This window comes from Rhinolophus sinicus, chromosome 2 (assembly GCF_057876585.1).
Source record: "Rhinolophus sinicus isolate RSI-liver-muscle chromosome 2, RSI-T2T, whole genome shotgun sequence".
In the NCBI taxonomy this organism is placed as follows: Eukaryota; Metazoa; Chordata; class Mammalia; order Chiroptera; family Rhinolophidae; genus Rhinolophus; species Rhinolophus sinicus.
Genome location: NC_142502.1, coordinates 86406360 through 86425706, shown reverse-complemented (window position 1 = coordinate 86425706; position 19347 = coordinate 86406360). Strand labels below are relative to the sequence as shown.

Genomic DNA, 19347 nt, shown 5'->3' with positions numbered 1-19347 from the left:
TTTCATTTCCTACCATCTCATGAAAATTTTGTCTTCGAATTTCAATATTCGATTTTGAAAACAAATCTTCTTTTACTGTGTAAGGGCACAGAATATATCTCCAGAAAAATATGCACTTTTTTGTTATCTAATTTCACATCTATTTAATTTATATTACACTATTTTTAAAAATTAGTTTTAGGTGTACAAAAACAATGTAATAATTAGACATTTATACCATTCACAAAGTGATAACCCCCTCCCCCAATCTACTACCCCTCTGACTATGTAGAGCTGCTACAATTCCACTTACTCTATTCTGCATGCTGCACTCCATTAATAACTAAGATTATTGCATACTTAACTCAAATTAATACATTAACATATGATAGGATATTTTAATATTTATATAAAATATTTCAATAAATTTTAATAAAATTAATTAGCACTGATGTAATCTTTTAAAATATATCTATTTTATCCTCAATATTTCATGCCATTATAAGTGAAATATAAGTTACTTCTTTTTATATCGTCAACTTCTTTTCAAATCAAAATTATAAATAAAGCATATAACCCTATTGAATCTATAAGTACAATTCTGTACATTCAGGCTCCTTTCAATACTACATTTAATGACATTTAAAAGAAATTACAGATATTGGCCTTATTACCACTTAATCCCTTTACAGTATATAAAGATTTCATATTCTTAAATTTAGTCTATATTGATATAGCCTCAGGTTCCTCATATGAGTTATTACAATACTTGAAATAGACCTCATTTAGGAAGAGTGTGTTATATGCTTCACTGGTAGGATAATTAATAATGTATCACTTATATAAAGAATATCTACCTTGCATTAATAGTTTAAATTTTGTGAGATTTGCTTCTGTATAATTTCAGAAATATAAACATGTATTTATAAAGGTGATATTGCATAACCTGTACATATTTTTCTCTTTCATTTGTAAGATAGATGGACAGCCCAGAACTACAGTCAATTCTGGGGAATGACTTTAGAGGAAGGTTTCAAATATCGTCTTGGCACCTTGCCACCCAGCCCCACGCTTCTGAGTATGAATGAAGTAACAGTAAGTGTTTTCTTTGTTTGAGTCATTAATGTGTGTGTGTTTGTATAGGTGTGTTCATATGTGTATTTAAAACAATTTTAAATAACTAAAATAGTGAGTTTTGAGCTTTCAGAGTTGTAATTTTGTCATATAAATTAAAAAATTAGTTGTATCCCTCAAAATTTCATGTAGACTTTGAAAGTTTTCACTAATGTCAGTGAGCTACAGTCTCCTATCTTCAAGAACAATTGCGTGTTCATTTACATTGCTAATAATTTCATAGAAGTTCATGTTTCTGGTCATTGGCTGTTCGGTGACCCAATGCTTAAGCAAGTCATTAGTTGTCCTTATTTTTCTTTTTGAAAGTAAGCTCAACTATTGTGTGAATTCATCAAAACGAGAGTTTTGGTGTCTCTTGGAATGCCCAATATCACATGAGGATAAAATAAATACCAGTAAGTACAGACATGTATGGTATGATGATTAATAAAATTTTATCCTCAAAAAATCCTCAAAATTTCCTTTAAAAGAACGTCTTCAAATTTTGCCTGATTGCCTGGCAAATTCCTTTGTGATATGGCTACACTTCTTATTACTCATGTTTTTTGCTCTATTGTATTGGTTTTCCCTAGTTTGCACTATTATATTGGTCATTTTTGAGATGTGTTATCATCTGATAATAGGTACGTTGTGTGAAGCGGCTTCTATCCCTATAGCTATCACAGACCTCTAACTCTTTGAGCTTCCATTTTACCACCCAAAATGTATGGTGTCTCTCAGGCACACACACTTTCCAGTTGACCTGGTGCTTATATTCAAGGCCCTTTAACAAACGCCTAGGGCAGAACTCGGCTCCTAGGCTCCTGGAGTGTAGCCTCTTCACTCTGCAATGAAGATAATCAGGTTCTGGCTGCCAGGGAGCTCTCATCTCAGAGCAAGCAGCGCTATTTGCTCCTGGGTAAGCTGTAAATCCACAGGTTTCTCATTAAACATTTTTTTTTTTTTTTTTTTGAGTATTTTTTTTTTTTTTTTTTTTTAATTAATTAGTTTCAGGTGCACAAGACAAAGCAAAACTTAGACATTTATCATTTATATCCCTCACACTGTGTGAACCCCCCTCCCCCCATCCACTATCCCTCTGTACGTTCCCAAAACCTCTCACCTTCCCCTTATCCCCACCCCCCTGCCCATCTAGCAACCCTCAGTTTTTCCTCCATGTTTCCAAAACTGTTTCTGATTAGTTCATTCACTTATTCTTTTCTTTAGATTCCACATATAAGTGAGATCATATGGTATTTGTCTTTCTCTTTCTGACTTATTTCACTTAACATAATGTTCTCTAGGTCCATCCATGTTGTTGCAAATGGTAAGATTTCTTTCTTCTTTATGGCTGCGTAATACTCCATTGTATAAATGTACCACAGTTTCTTAATCCAGTCATCTACTGATGGGCATTTCGGTTGTTTCCAGGTCTTGGCTATTGTATATAGTGCTGCAATAAACATAGGAGTGCATAAAGATTTTTGAATTGGAGTTTTGGATTTCTCCGGATAGATACCTAGGAGTGGGATTGCTGGATCATAAGGTAGTTCCATTTTCAGATTTTTGAGATATCTCCAAACTGTTTTCCATAGTGGCTGCACCAATCTGCATTCCCACCAACAGTGCACCAGCGTTCCCTTTTCTCCGCATCCACGCCAGCACTTGTTGTTTGTTGATTTATTGATGATAGCCATCCTGACTGGGGTGAGGTGGTATCTCATTGTGGTTTTTATTTGCATTTCTCTAATGGTTAGTGAGGTTGAACATTTCTTCATATGTCTGTTTGCCATCTGTGTGTCCTTTTTAGAAAAATGTCTCTTCATGTCCTCTGCCCATTTTTTAATTGGGTTGTTTGTTTTTTTGGAGTTGAGTTGAGTGAGTTTTTTATAAATTTGTGATATTAACCCCTTATCAGATATATCATTGGCAAATATCTTTTCCCAATCAGTAGGATCCCTTTTTGTTTTATTGATGGTTTCCTTTGCTGTGAAAAAGCTTTTTAGTTTGATGTAATCCCACATGTTTATTTTTCCTCTTACTTCCCTCGCGCGAGGGGATATATCAGTAAAAATCTTACTCCGGGTAATGTCTGTGAAGTTTCTTCCTATATTTTCTTCTAGGAATTTTATGGTTTCAGATCTTACATTTAAATCTTTAAGCCATTTTGAATTTATTTTTGTATGTGGTGTAAGGAGGTGATCCAGCTTCATCTTTTTGCATGTGTCTGTCCAAGTTTCCCAGCACCATTTATTGAATAGACTGTCTTTACCCCACCGTACATTCTTGCTTCCATTGTCATAGATTAAGTGGCCATATAGGCATGGATTTATTTCTGGACTCTCTATTCTGTTCCATTGATCTATGGATCTGTTTTTATGCCAGTACCATGCTGTTTTGATTACTGTAGCCTTGTAGTATAATTTGAAGCCAGGTATTGTTATACCTCCCACTTTGTTCTTATTTCTCAAGATTGTTGAAGATATCCGGGGTCTTTTGTTATCCCATATAAATTTTAGGATTATATGTTCTATTTCTGTGAAAAATGTCGTTGGTAGTTTGATAGGAATTGCGTTGAATATATATATTGCCTTAGGCAGTATGGACATTTTAACTATATTAATTCTTCCTATCCATGAACATGGTATGTGTTTCCATCTATTTGTATCTTCTTTCATTTCTTTCTTCAGTGTCTTATAATTTTCTGAGTACAGATCTTTTACTTCTTTGGTTAAATTTATTCCCAGGTATTTTATAGTCTTTGGAGCAATTGTAAACGGAATTGCTTTTTTAATTTCTCCTTCTGATGTTTTATTATTGGTATATACAAATGCAACTGATTTCTGAGTATTAATTTTGTATCCTGCTACTTTACTAAATTCATCTATCAGCTCTAATAGTTTCTTGGTGGAGTCTTTAGGGTTCTCTAAATATAGTATCATATCATCTGCATATAATGACAGTTTTACTTCCTCCTTACCGATTTGGATGCCTTTTATTTCTTTTTCTTGTCTGATTGCTGTGGCTAGAACTTCCAGCACTATGTTGAATAGAAGTGGAGAAAGTGGGCAGCCTTGCCTTGTTCCTGATTTTAAGGGGAATGGTTTTAGTTTTTCCCCATTGAGTATGATGTTAGCTGTGGGTCTATCATATATGGCCTTTATTATGTTGAGATATGATCCCTCTATTCCCACTTTCTTAAGGGTTTTTATCATGAATGGCTGCTGAATTTTATCAAATGCTTTTTCTGCGTCAATTGATATGATCATATGATTTTTATTTTTCATTTTGTTAATGTGGTGTATCACATTAATTGATTTGCGGATGTTGAACCACCCTTGCATACCAGGGATGAATCCCACTTGATCATGGTGTATAATCTTTTTAATATATTGCTGAATTCTGTTTGCTAGTATTTTGTTGAGGATTTTTGCATCTATGTTCATTAGCGATATCGGCCTGTAGTTTTCTTTTTTTGTGGTGTCTTTGTCTGATTTTGGGATCAGGGTGATAGTGGCTTCGTAAAAAGTGTTTGGGAGTCTTCCCTCCCTCTGGATTTTTTGGAAGAGTTTGAGGAGAATAGGTGACAATTCTTTTTGGAACGCTCTGTAAAATTCACCTGTAAAGCCATCTGGTCCAGGGCTTTTGTTTATTGGGAGATTGTTGATTACTGATTCAATTTCCTTGGTGGTAATCAGTCTATTCAGGTTTTTTGTCTCCTCTTGAGTTAGCCTTGGGAGGTTGTATGCATCTAGGAAATTGTCCATTTCTTCCAGGTTGTCAAATTTGTTGGCATACAGTTGCTCATAGAAATTTCTTAGGATTTTTTGTATCTCTGCAGTGTCTGTTGTCACTTCTCCTCTTTCATTACTGATTTTGTTAATTTGGGTCCTCTCTCTCTTTTTTTTAATGAGTCTGGCTAAAGGTTTGTCAATTTTGTTTATCTTCTCTAAGAACCAACTCTTGGATTCATTGATCTTTTGTATTGTTTTTCTGGTTTCTATTTCATTTATTTCCGCTCTGATCTTTATTATCTCCTTCCTTGTACTCCCTTTGGGCTTATTTTGTTGTTCTTTTTCCAGATCCCTTAAGTGTGAAGATAAACTGTTGATTAGTGATGTTTCTTGTTTCTTTAGGTAGGCCTGCAGTGCTATGAACTTCCCTCTTAGGACTGCTTTCGCTGCATCCCATAGATTTTGGGTCGTTGTATTTTCATTTTCGTTTGTCTCGAGATATCTTTTGATTTCTTCCTTGATCTCCTGTTTGACCCATTCATTGTTTAGTAACATATTATTCAGCCTCCATGAATTTGTGTGTCTTCCAGTCTTTTTCCTGTAGTTCATTTCTAATTTCATAGCACTGTGGTCAGAGAAGACAATTGGTATGATTTCAATTTTCTTAAATTTATCCAGACTTGCTTTGTGGCCTAACATATGGTCTATCTTGGAGAATGTTCCATGTGCGCTTGAGAAGAACGTGTATTCTGCAGCATTGGGGTGGAATGCTCTGAAAATATCGGTTAAATCCAAGTGGTCCAATGTGTCATTTAAGGCTGTTGTTTCCGTATTGATTTTCTGTCTGGAAGACCTGTCCCTTGTTGTCAGAGGTGTGTTGAAGTCCCCTACTATGATAGTGTTACTGTTGATCTCCATCTTTATGTCAGTCAATATCTGTTTTATATATTTAGGTGCTCCTATGTTGGGTGCATAGATGTTTACTAGGGTTATATCCTCTTGTCGAATTGATCCCTTTATTATTATATAGTGTCCATCTTTGTCTTTTAATATTTTCTTCATTTTAAAGTCTATTTTGTCAGAGATAAGTATTGCAACTCCAGCTTTTTTCTCATTTCCATTTGCATGGAATATCTTACTCCAACCCTTCACTTTTAGCCTGTGTGTGTCTTTTGATCTGAGGTGAGTCTCTTGTATACAGCATATACAAGGGTCTTGCTTTCTTATCCATTCAGCCACCCTATGTCTCTTGATTGGAGCATTTAAACCATTTACATTTAAAGTGATTATTGATAAGTACATAGTTATTGCCATTTTTAAATTTGTGGATAAGTTGTTTTCGTCTTTCTTCTATTTACAGAAGTCCTTTTAGTATTTCTTGCAATGCTGGCTTGGTGGTAATGAATTCCTTTAGCTTATTCTTTTCTGGGAAGCTCTTTATCTCCCCGTCAATTTTAAATGATAGCCTTGCTGGATAAAGCAACCTAGGTTGTAGGCCTTTGTTTTCCATCACTTTGAGTATCTCCTGCCACTCCCTCCTAGCCTTCAATGTTTCTGCAGAAAAGTCATTTGATAGTCTTATGGGAGTTCCCTTGTATGTAACCCTCTGTCTTTCTCTTGCTGCTTTTAGGATTCTCTCTTTGTCTTTAATCTTTGCCATTTTAGCTATAATGTGTCTTGGAGTGGACCTGTTTGGGTTTATCCTGGTTGGAACTCTCTGCACTTCCTGGACTTGTATGTTGGTTTCCTTCATCAGGTTAGGGAAATTTTCAGACATTATTACTTCAAATATGTTCTCAATCCCTTGTTTCTTCTCTTCACCTTCTGGTATTCCTATGATGCGCATGTTGTTGCGCTTGATGTTATCCCATAGGTCTCTTAAACCATCTTCATTGTTTTTTATTCTTTTTTCTTTCTGTTGTTCTGTTTGGGTGATCTCTGCTAACTTGTCTTCTAGGTCGCTGATTCGATCCTCTGCTTCATCTAACCTGCTGTTAATTCCTTCAAGTGAGTTCTTTATTTCGGTAACTGTGTTCTTTAGTTCTAACTGGTTGTTCGTTATGATTTCTACATCCTTCTTGATGTCCTCTCTAAGTTCCTTAAACATTCTTATCATCAGAATTCTGAACTCTGTCTCTGACAGTTTGGTTACCTCTGCTTCATTTAGTTCCATTTCTGAAGGTTTCTTCTGTTCTTTTATTTGGGATATGTTTCTTTGTTTCCTCATTCTGGCTGACTCTCTGTGTTTGCTTCGATGTATTAGATAGGTGCCCTGGAGTTCTTAGTTCTTGTTGGATTAGTATATAATAAATGTCCTTTATATTTGACTTGCACTACTTCGTTCTCCTCCCCTGCGTGTGCTCTAAAAGTGACTCTTGTGTTGTGTATATTGTCCTGTTAAAGAAGATCCTTAATTGCTTTTCGCTTGTGAGTAGGTGGAGTTAACTCCTAGGCTGACTAGTTGTGAGACTTGGCTTTGCCCACGCAGGGTATTCTGCTGCGTGAGGATTGACCGCTTAGATGTGGTTTGCCCTTTGGCCTCTATGTGCCTGTAAAGAATCCCCTCTGAGTGTGTCACTTGTAGGTCAAACCCAGTAGTACTCTGGCTTGGCCTGGAGTTGGCCGCTGGGTATGTTGAATCTTGTGCCTCTTAAGCTGGGCACTGGTAGGGCAATTACAGAACAAAGCAAATCACCAAGCACAACAATAACAACAAGGAAAAAGTCAAATACATTCACATGTAAAAAAACAATCGACAACCCCCACTCGACATAGGCAAAGATGTCAGAAATATAAAGACAAATCAAAACAGAACAACAAAAAAAACAGCGCCAGTTGTGGCTTAAGCCCACCAAGTAATCTCCAGGTTGTTCTCAGCTATAGCACAGAGTCCCCACTCGACACAGGCAAAGATGTCAAAAATATAAAGACAAATCAAAACAGAACAAAACAAGCAAACAAACAAACAAACAAACAAAAACCACAGCGCCAGTTGTGGCTTAAGCCCACCAAGTGATCTCCAGGTTGTTCTCTGCTATAGCATAGAGTCCCCACTCGACACAGGCAAAGATGTCAAAAATATAAAGACAAATCAGCACAGAACAAAAAACAAACAAACAAACAAAAAACAAACAAACAAAAAACAAACAAACAAACAAAAAACACAGCGCCAGTTGTGGCTTAAGCCCACCAAGTAATCTCCAAGTTGTTCTCTGCTGTAGCACAGAATCCCCACTCGACACAGGCAAAGATGTCAAAAATATAAAGACAAATCAACACAGAACAAAAACAAACAAACAAACAAACAAAAAACAAACAAACAAACAAAAAACACAGCGCCAGTTGTGGCTCAAGCCCACCAAGTAATCTCCAAGTTGTTCTCTGCTGTAGCACAGAATCCCCACTCGACACAGGCAAAGATGTCAAAAATATAAAGACAAATCAAAACAGAAAGAAAAGAAAAAAAAAAAAAAAGACAGCGCCAGTTGTGGCTTAAGCCCACCAAGTAATCTCCAAGTTGTTCTCTGCTGTAGCACAGAATCCCCACTCGACACAGGCAAATATGTCAAAAATATAAAGACAAATCAACACAGAACAAAAACAAACAAACAAACAAAAAACAAACAAACAAACAAACAAAAAACACAGCGCCAGTTGTGGCTTAAGCCCACCAAGTAATCTCCAAGTTGTTCTCTGCTGTAGCACAGAATCCCCACTCGACACAGGCAAAGATGTCAAAAATATAAAGACAAATCAAAACAGAAAGGAAAAAAAAAAAAAAAAAAAAAAAAAAAAAAGACAGCGCCAGTTGTGGCTTAAGCCCACCAAGTAATCCCCTGCGTATTGTGCAGGTAGAGCCGGTCACCTGATGCCCAGAGTGACTCTGAGGCTGCAGCTTTAGATGCGTGGGGCTGAGGGGTCTGGACAGTAGGTTTTACAAAGTCAGTGCAGTTTCTGACATTGCCGGCACATATGCACACCGAGAATAGCACCACCAGCCCTGTGTCCTGCTCTCCTGAGTCTTAGGGCACCTCTTCCCTGTGTGTGTGTGTGGTCGGCAGGGAATTCCTCAGCTGCTGAAAGCTGAGTGCTGTATATACCACTTACTGCTGATCCCTGGGAGTGCCTCTGCCGATGTAATTGCCACGCCCTAGGCAGGCCAGAAAGGGTGGGGGCTGGGGATGGAAAGAGGGGTCTTCTCTTTCCCAGCCCAGCTGTGTCACACCCCACCCACAGGCCAGAAACGGTGGTATCTGGGGGTGGATGAGTCTTCTGTCTCCTAGTCCAGGGCAAACCACACTCTTCTCAGCCTCTTCCCTGGACCAAAGCCAGCGGCCAGTCTTCCCTTAGCCCAAACCCCAAGGCTCCTCTGTAATCTGACACTGCTCTTCAGATCAGGAGCCAGTTTAAGTCTCTGGAAGGGTGGGGGTAGGATTGGAAGAGCGGGGGGGAGGGGCCCAGGTATGGAGTTTAATAGTCTCAAATGCTAGATATCCTCCCTCTGCGGGAGGGAGAGGTCTGCTGTGGGACGCAAAGTAGAGTCCGGCACTTGGCTTTTGTGTTCTCTCTTTTGTCCTGGGATCCCCTGCGTCTCTGCAGCTGGGGATGTGTTTGCCCCGCTCTAGGCTGGCTAGAAAGGGTGGGGGCTGGGGATGGAAGGAGGGGTCTTCTCTTTCCCAGCCCCGCTGTCTTAACACTCTTCCCGCAGGCCAGAAAAGGTGGTGGCTGGGGGCGGAAGATTCCCAGCTCCTAGCCTCCTCCCTGGGCCCGCCTGTCTTCCCGGAGCCGGGGCTCCAAGGCGCCTCTGTAATCTGCCGCTGCTCCTTAGTGCAGGGGCTAGATCAAGTCTCTAGAAAGGCGGGGGTAGGGTCAGAAGAGCGGGGGAAGGTGCCCAGGCACGGAGTCTGTGTTCCTTGTCCGGCCCAAGGACCAACTGAGGTTATTAGCTGAAGTTAATGCTGGATATGCTGCCCCTGCAGCGGGAGAGGTCCGCTGTGGGACGCAGGGCAAAACGCCCACCTCGTGGCTTCCGGGCTCTCCTCCGTCCTGGGATATCCTGCGTATCTGTAGCCGTGGGTGTGGGCTGGAATTTCACAGGCACAGGTGCGGAGCAGATTTCCACAACCCGAGGGTGGGGGCCGAATTTCTACCGCCACAGGTGTGGACCGCGATCCCAACCCGCGTCCCCACCGCCGCCGCAGGTGCGGCGTGTCTCCGCTCCGCTCCCTTCCTTCTTCCCCTGCTCGCCCAATTTTTCCCCACCTGCAAGAAATCCCTGCGCGAGTCTCTTCGCTGTTCTGCGTGATGAGCAGAGAGTAGTCCTTTGATGGGTTATAAGCTTCCCGTTTCTGATAAGATCCGACGGAGAACTCAAAAAGTGCGCCCCGCTGCCGCCATTGCTATGACGTCACTCCTCTCATTAAACATTTAATGTGCGTAGCTTTTTGGAGATTTAATCCCTTCAGTTATTCCAATTCGAATTGCACTAGTAGGGCCTTCTAAGTTATAACTATTATCAGAAAAGATAATAATAGCAGCCATTTATTGAGTGGTTGTGTGTTGAGCACTCTCATAAGCACTTTGATACCTCATCTCATCTAATTCCCACAGCAGCTTGATGCAGTGGGTACTGGAATTATCCACATTTTAAAGACAAGAAAATGGCGATTGAGAGAGGTAAAGTCACATTGAGATAGAGAGAAGTGAAAAGCCACCACAGAATCACTTAAATTGCAGAGCCTAGACATCTTAAAAGATCCCCCAAAAATAGTCCTTAGAGTTTTAGTAGAACAAGTTAGCTTTGGCCCATTCATGTTCAAAATACCAAAAAGCCCTTTTATCTTTGAACCAGAACTAACTTTGTACAATGGTCAGTTTAGATGTATTTTGGGGTCTTTCCTACAATCAATAAGATATGAACTCTTTAGAGGTGTGGCTCAGATTCATGGATTTTAATGACCTAACTCTATGATCAATTGGAAGAGTTAAAACTTTTTTTTTCTGGCTGTTTTTTTCTTTTCATTTTTGTCCTCATCTGGAAAAAAAGAGGCAGAATTGTTCACAAAAATAATACATTTATCAGGATTGCTCTTTCCCTTGCTTTTACTGAGGGTCCCAGTCCCCCAAATACTCATTTGGGTGTTTATAGACATTTGCTCTGGATTATTTCTAATATTTGCTTTTTAGGTTTTAGTTTTGGCAACTTGGAATATTTTATATTCTAGAGAAAAATGAGGTTCATTTCTTTCCCAAGTTGCCACTCACCATAACACAGAAAAGGAAATCTAATTCTAAATCATTATTGGCTACTGGGATTTGTTTGCATGAAAGTCACTACGGTGATATTTAAATGAAAAGTCTTAATGATTAGTACTTTGGAAGAATTTAAATTGCCTAATGCTATGAATTAATATAATACAGTTGCCTAGTAATTCCAAGAAAGCAATAAGGAACATTCAGCTGATCCTTTAGAGTTCCATTACCCACTTATGACAAAGGCGAGGAAATAGCTTATTTCTAGGGCATAGTGGCTTGAGGATCAAGGGCCTTTCAAAAGTTTCTAAGTGTTGGCATTGTACTAATATCTGGTCAGGTATAAGAACATTAGAAATATAGTAAGTACTTCTAGGAAGAACATGAGATTAATATGAATTGAACCACACTGGTAGCTACAGGAAGAGCTAAAAAATTGGTTAATTTTTCACCTGGTGACTACATGAAAATATCGCGATACATCAAATTGCCTCTGAGTACATTGACAATAAATTATTTTTTTGTGGGTGTGCTTCTGCAAACTCCCCCCACCCCACTTTTTCCCAATTTTGAAATACAGTTTTCAACACATGATGGTCTCTATGTACAGATAAGGTAGGCCGTTGCCAACAGTGATACTGATTTTGCTAAGAAACTCCTCTGCACCCCCATCCCAAAACATGTCCCTTGCTCACATTACCTAGACAGAAGTTGGGTTTCATAGAATTCTTTATCCTGGGTAGGAAAGATGGGACATGAGTTGTCCCTAATTCCTGGGGGATGCTTTTCTCTTCCCTGGCTGGTTTCCTGGCTTCATTCCTTGGCTTAACTCTCTATTCCCAGAATGTGTCTGCTGAGGATGAGTCAGACGAAAATCCATACGTGTTGTATAAAGAGTTCCATGATCTTTTAAATGTGAAAAGTCTGTTTAATCTATATGAATTTGTTTAATTCAAATGAATTTTTGTAGCGTATGATTCATAACAATGAGGAATAGTAATAAGTTGATAGTGGAGGATTGGAAAGGCAACTTAAAGATTTTGGAGAGCCCTTCCTGGTTAGCATTCCTAAATGAGGGCAGACAAAAGGAAACATAAACTTATTGTTTTCTCTTGGTACAAGCAAAGTGTATGAAAGGAAATAAAAAAGGGTTGGGGGAGAAAAAAGGCTGAGAGGGACCGTGCTTAGACCCTGTAGCTTCTTACTGTGTACAAAGACTCATTTCTCCCACTTTAGGATTTTGTCCTGTGCCAGGTCAACAAATGCTCCTGATCAATTCATGCTTAACTTTTTCCTGAAAGTGTTATCTTGAGATTGTTCAAAGGCATGCCTTGATTGTACAGCTCTGCTCCAAATTGTTCTACGCTGAAAGTGTTAAGATGATTGGACGAATCAACCATTCTCTGTCAGTACATTGAAACATTGCATGCTGTATGTATAGACTCACAAAGGGACTGATTGGAAGCTGACCTTTAGAAGAACTATAGTTCCCCACAGAACTTTAAATTCTGCTCATTGAGCCTTTTGTCTCCTCATGGTACAAAACAGGTGATAGCATGGTTTAAACCTTGTTTCCATATTTCTCAACATTTGTTCCATGGGCTGCCAATCTTGCAAGATTGTGAATAAAGGTTTCCCATCTGTGGTCAAATAAATTTGTGAAATGGTACATTATCTCTTCCTTCTGAAGAGTCACACGATTCATTATCTAGTGAACACACTAAGAAACATTATTCCATTAACATTTTTTCAGCCTGTGTCTCTTAAATTCATGGGATCAGAGAACATTTTTTTTTTTTAAATAGTGATTGTTAATACTCAGGATTTGGCTCCACAGAGCCCACTGTAGGAAACACTAACTTAAGCTAAAATATTAAAATAAGGGTGCTGGAGGAAAAAGTATATTTAGGGAAAAATAGGATTTTCTTAGTGTCTCAGAAAGAAAACAATAAAGACAACAAGTTATGACTGTATGCAAAACTGGCACTGACTGAAGTTCCTTTGAGTCAGCAGAAATAATAGAATTGAAGTCTATTAATAGGCCTGTGTAGGCCAGTGAGTTACCCATGTGGCACCATCCCACATAGAGTGATAGGCATGAGCATGGGTCAACCTGGCTTCTCTACTCATTTCCTCAGTTTCCTTCTCTGTGAAATGGAGACAGCAGTAGTGCCTAGTTCATAAGTTTGTAAGAAGTCCATAAAATGCTGAATGAGACATGCTTAGAATAGTACTCAGAATATAGTAAAGCACAAAAAAAAATATTATTACATAATATATAAAGTTGTTCCTTCTCCTTGGATTAACCTTGGGAGAATGGTAGGGTTCTGAGGCAGGTAAATTCTGTAAGGACTAAATTATCCAAAGCTTCATCATTTACAGCATTTTATTTCATAAGGAAAGGTGTAGCTCTGGATTTTTTGCCCCTGTTGGACTTTGCATATTTCTGGTGAATCTGAAAGTTCTACTATCTATGCTCCTAAATCAAATCAAATCATATCAAATCAAATCTAATCAACAACTCTACCTGATTGTTTTTCCAGACATACTGTTCAAGTGTTTTTGAATTTGGGAAATAACTTCAAAAAGCTTCTCTCTGTTATAGCCTATTATAAATATTGCAATATTTTGAATGAAACATTCTATTTTCAAATACAAATGGGGGAAATTATGAGTTCATTTCTGTACTCAGCTCAGTTAAAAAAATTTTTTTTTAAAGTTTTGTTGTTGATTCCCCAGCAAGAACAATAAAATTAACAAAAGCTATTACAGGAAAATATCATATCTAATAAGGTGAAACTATTTGGAAACTTAGAACATTAATAAGCCTGGAAAAATATTTAAAACCTGTAGCTGTACTACAGTATATGGAATGAGATTGGTGTATGTAAAACTGCTCTAAAATTTTTTTGTCAGTCTCATAGCTTATTAGTACATCTTTTCTCAGTCACTCTATATAAATGGCTTTAGTTTGTGTTAGCTACCGGCAGCATTACTAACATAGGAAAAATGCTTTTCTTTCCTATGGTTTGTTGGAAGTGAAATAAAATAAAATAATATTTTATGTATTATATAATAACTACTAAAGCCGTCAATCATTGAGGTGAAAAATGAAAATTTATTTAATAATCTGGATACTTTATTATTGTTTAAGTAACACAGTATTTGATTGACTGGATTAATTTTCTAGTCATTAGTTATAGAAGGAAGAATTTATTTTTTTCCTTTCTGAAATATATTTCAACAATAGCAAAAACTAAGGGAGGGATGAGAAGTACCTTTGGAAAAAAATCAAAGTGAATTATTACCTAGTTTAGATTTTATGTCTCACGGATTATTGAAATTTTTTATTTGATTAGTAATAACCCTGCCTGAACAAACATCTTCTACTTGATTCCAATGTTTGTCACCTGTGTAAACAGAAGCTTCTGTAGAAACTAAAACACTGATTAGGAAAGTGAAAAACACAGTTATATGGTTATGGTCTTCATACAATATTGAATAAAAATGACTAGTTTTCCTGTAAAATTGATGTTTAGCTCCCACATACATAACATAAGGCAAATGGCATCAGGATTTTATAATCATTTTATAAAATACAGTAGGTGTCAATGATGCTGCAGAAAAAGGTATGGCCAGATGTCATGGTAGCGTCTGTTTAAGCATATATTTCCCTTAGCTGATTTCAGAATCTTCTCTTCTGTGTAGGTGAAGACCCAGGGATAGAATAGGATGCCAGAGACATCCTTGCTGCCTCTGAATTAAGAGTTTTAAAATTCAAAGAGCACCAAAGCATTTACTTCTGTCTTCCCAAGTCTCTGTCTTTTCTTTTTTCCCCTCCTTCTCAGAATGCAACCCCAGACCCTTCATTCAGTAAACCTGAAATAAAATATGCACCTGGCCTCACTCCTTACTTTGCTGAACTTGTAGCAGAATGAATGTCTTATCTCTCAAATCAATTTCTGAGTTTTCAGTTTCATTTTTTATACTTAGTCACAGTTTGATGCATAACACTGTGATATAACTGAACACGACGTGAACAACACCGTGGGGATGAATTGATCACCACAAGACAAATCTTCAAAAGGAAATGTGAAAATTCATTTCCCCCTGGCTATCAACATATATTCGGGGCTGTAAAGTGAATTCTTGAAGTGATTTGGTGTGTTGATATAACAGGCATCTACTCTCGGGCTTCCCTAAGCCTGGTTGTATATAGTCCATACTATAGTTTTTCCCCAAGTCTATTCCATGAAACACTAGTCCTTTGATCTGCCTCATAATAAAAATGATGTGAAAGAAATTAGAACACTTTGCATTGGGTCATGGACATTTAAAATCATGAACATTCTTTTCATTTCTTATCACTGCACAATGCTTAGGTAGTTTATAAAAAATTTTGCCGTGAGGACAAAAATCTAATTTTCAAAACCAGTGTTTCTCAGGACTTTTTGATAAATTAACTCCTTCTTTTGTAATTATGTATTACAATGCCTCAAAAGTAGTGTTCTAAGAAACTCATTTTAGGAAATAATCGCAGTTCACCAACTTTTAGGTGCATATTTTCTTCAATTTTTTACCCATTCAAATTGGGATGTTTCTTACATTTGATGATGTCCTGGGTTAAATGAATAAGATATTGCCCTAGCAGCTTTCCTGTCAGTTATGTGTGCTGTCTTAGTTATGATTAAGCTCATCTCAAAGTGACAAATATCCAAAATAATAATGGTTTAAGTAACATAGAAATTGATTTCTTAGCAACAAATCTATAGGTGGGTGGTCCTTTAGTAGGATTGCATTTTGTGGTGTTGGATACTCAGGTTTCTTCCTCCTAGTTCCATTTTGCAGAGCCTTCAATCCAAGACCATATAATGGTTCAAGAAGGCTGCTCCCTATCCATCTGTAATACCCAAATTCCTGCCAGCAGTAAAAGAAAACAAAAATCAACAAAAACAAGTAAAATTAAAGTGCCAGTCTTTTAAGGAAAGTTCTCAGAAGCTTCCAGTGACACTTCTGCTTACACCCCAAAGACGAGAACTTCGTAATATGGCCACAGCTAGTAGCCAAGGTGAGGCTGGGGAATGTAGTCATTTTCCTGAGCGGGCATGTACTGAGCTAAAATTGTTATTTCTGTGAATCAAGAAAGTCTATGAAAAGGGGAAGGACTGGAGAAGAACTACCATGTTTCCCTGAAAGTAAGAACAGGTCTTATATTAATTGTTGCTCCAAAAGATGCGTTAGGGCTTATGTTCAGGGGATGTCATCCTGAAAAATCATACTAGGGCTTATTTTCCAGTTAGGTCTTATTTTCGGGGAAACATGGTAGCACTACTTGCTATAGAATGATCAATAAAAATTGATATTTACAAGAAGTAGATCATTAAAAAAATTACTCTAGAAATAGAGACTAGAGAAATATCAAAGCATAACTATTTCAGAGTTAAGAAATGAAGGCAAATATTGTTAAAGATGAAAAATTTATTTTGCCGTTAGCAACCAGAAATTAGCCCTTTCCTCTCCAACACCAAACAGTTTAAAAGGAATTTTTTGATATTCATGGCTTTGGATTGTGAAGGTCAGAACAGAATGATATTCTCTGTTGCCTTCCTTTGAGTTTCAGATCACTTTGATTATTCAAATTTAAGTGGGGGAAAGTAAAACTGGAGATAGAGGGTATGATTCATATAGTGGATATTGTGTAGATATGGGCTCATAGTAAGACTGTCCAGAATTTGATTAGTTTGTTCTCAAGCTGCTCTGTTGTTTGCATTACTCTTTCAGAGATTTTGATGGAATTAAATACAGGAATTACTGTAAAGAAATTCCCCAGTGTTCACCATTGCATTTCATTCTTTTATTTGATCACAATATCTTTAATCTCTAATTTCTAAATAGAAATATTGAAGTAGAGAGACTATTCAAATTTAACCTCAAATTTGACTACTGTTAATTTGGAAATGTAATTAGATCATGAATGAATTTTTTAAACATTATAATTAAAAGAATTAAAAATGCCCACATGTAATAGTGTAAATCTCTTTAAAATATAAATTTCTAACTTTTTAAGCCACAGTTATTTTGGAATATCTGTCACTCTCAGCTGATCCTCTTGATTCTTTTGCTTTATTAAGCTATACTTTGCCCACCCCCACAAAAAAAAAAAAAAAAGGAAAAGAAGTATGATTCATTGAAGCCAGACTTCTATACCTATTCCAAAAGCTGTTATTTTGTGATGCTTACCTTTATTTATAAGCTATTTAAAAACACTTCACAAGGGAATATAGTAATTATATAATTGTGGGGTACATAATTTGGTTTGTAATCAGTATATCAGATTATCTGATATCATAAAGTAAATAAAATTACAAACTAATGCATGCCCATTGGGCCTCAAAACCTATGGGGTTGTTTTTAAGAAAAGCAATATTAAATAAATGGGAAAAATCTTGAAAGATGTAATAGGTGAGCTTCATGAATTGATCTGGGTTGGTAAATATGTTTTCAATGAAAATGTTATTTTGCTTGTTGTTTCTCTATTGCCTTATCTTATTGAGGATTAGCCATTTATATATATTTTTATTTTTGAATACTAAGTCATAAATGCAACAAATGCATGATGATATTATAATTAATATGGCCACACAGGAAAAACTTGTTTTTTAAAGAGATGAACTCTACCAGATAGATATATATCTCCTCAATATTATCAGATATTTTTTGAATACCCCTCATATACAAAATTCTCTGGGAGGCTTTGGAATATGGATGTCGAATTCTAAATAACTCAACCTTGCTGAAATATATTTGAAGAAGTAATAGTTATATTTTTGTTGCTTCAACAGAGAAGAAGGGAAATATCCTAGTTATGTTATTAAATTGGAATTATGAAGTGATAAAATAACAGCTGATACTTTTTTTTAATACATGAGGCAACTTAGTATTATAAATGCTTAAAAGCACACTCATAAGCCAATAATAAAATTGGGACGTATGAGTAATGTATGAGAAATGTGTATAGTAATACCCCCTTATCCTTGGAGGATACGTTCCAAGACCATGAATGGACACTTGAAACCGCATACAGTACTGGACTTTATATATGCTATGTTTTTCCTATACATACATACCTGTGATAAAATTTAACCTATAAATTAGGTACAGTAAAAGATTAACACCAATAACTAATAATAAAATAGAACAATTTATATAACAATGTGCTGTAATAAAAGTTATGTTAATATGTTCTTTCTCTCTCTCTCTGATAACTGATCTGATAACCAAAATGGCTGCTAAGTAACTAATGGGTGGTGAATGTATTTAGCATGGAGATGCTGCACAAAGGGATGATTCACATTCTGGGTGGAATGGAGTGGAATGGTGAAAGATTTTACCATGCTACTGAGAACAGCACACAACTTAAAATTTATGAGTTGTGTATTTCTGGAATTTTCCATTTGATATTTTCAGATCATGGCTGACTGTGGGTAACTGAAACCACAGAAAGCAAAACTGCAGCTAAGGAGAGACTACTGTATTTCTGTCTCAGATCTCTGAAACTATCTACTCAGAGCAGTAAATTTATTCTGTTCCAACTATTAATTTTTTCAGTATGGTCAATCTAATGGCATAAGAATCTAAGAACACCTGCATTTCTGTATGAATCTGCTTGATGTTTTCTGCACTTTTCTTCCATCATCTAAATAGCAGTGTTGTTAATAATGGAAATCAAGATTTAATAACTTTCTTATCAGTTGATAATAGTTCTTTAAATCAAAACTGAAGTTTCTCATTAAAATTCAAAGGTATAAATATTTTGGAGGGATATTTTTTCAAGCAGACTTGTAAATTCTACATTTTCCTTTAGTCTTTAAAGCTATTATATACTTGTCAGAAGTAATTTTGTTTGCAAGCTATGGCATCGGTAGCCTGACTTGTTCAATGCACAATCTTAAAACTTTTAAATAAGTACATTTTTAGGTTTTATAGACATTTTACTTCTGTTGCAAAGTATCCACGTATTTCTGATAAATTGGGGAAAAAATAGATAGAACATAGTGTTAAGAATTGTAAAAACTGTTTGTAAATCCTAGTTTCAGGATTATTTCTTATTTAACTGAGAGGCTTTAGCATGTCATTTAAGTTTTAGGAGTTCAATTCCTCATTCACAAAATAGAATGAATAATATTTGCCCTGATTATATCACATAGAGCTATTGAAAAGATAAAAGAAAGTACTGAGTATTAAAACACTTTGAAAACTTTAAAATGCT

The 19347-nt window shown here is 36.8% G+C and overlaps 1 protein-coding gene across 6 annotated transcripts in view; it reads left to right on the top strand.

Annotated features, from left to right (window-relative positions):
- TINAG (tubulointerstitial nephritis antigen) overlaps positions 1-19347 on the top strand; it is an 84958-nt gene that overhangs the window by 17035 nt on the left and 48576 nt on the right. For all 6 annotated transcript variants that reach the window (XM_074333107.2, XM_074333108.2, XM_019734588.3 and 3 more), the window contains one exon: positions 960-1074. In XM_074333107.2, coding sequence (XP_074189208.2) covers positions 960-1074 — 115 coding nt within the window. The remainder of the gene's footprint in view (positions 1-959; positions 1075-19347) is intronic.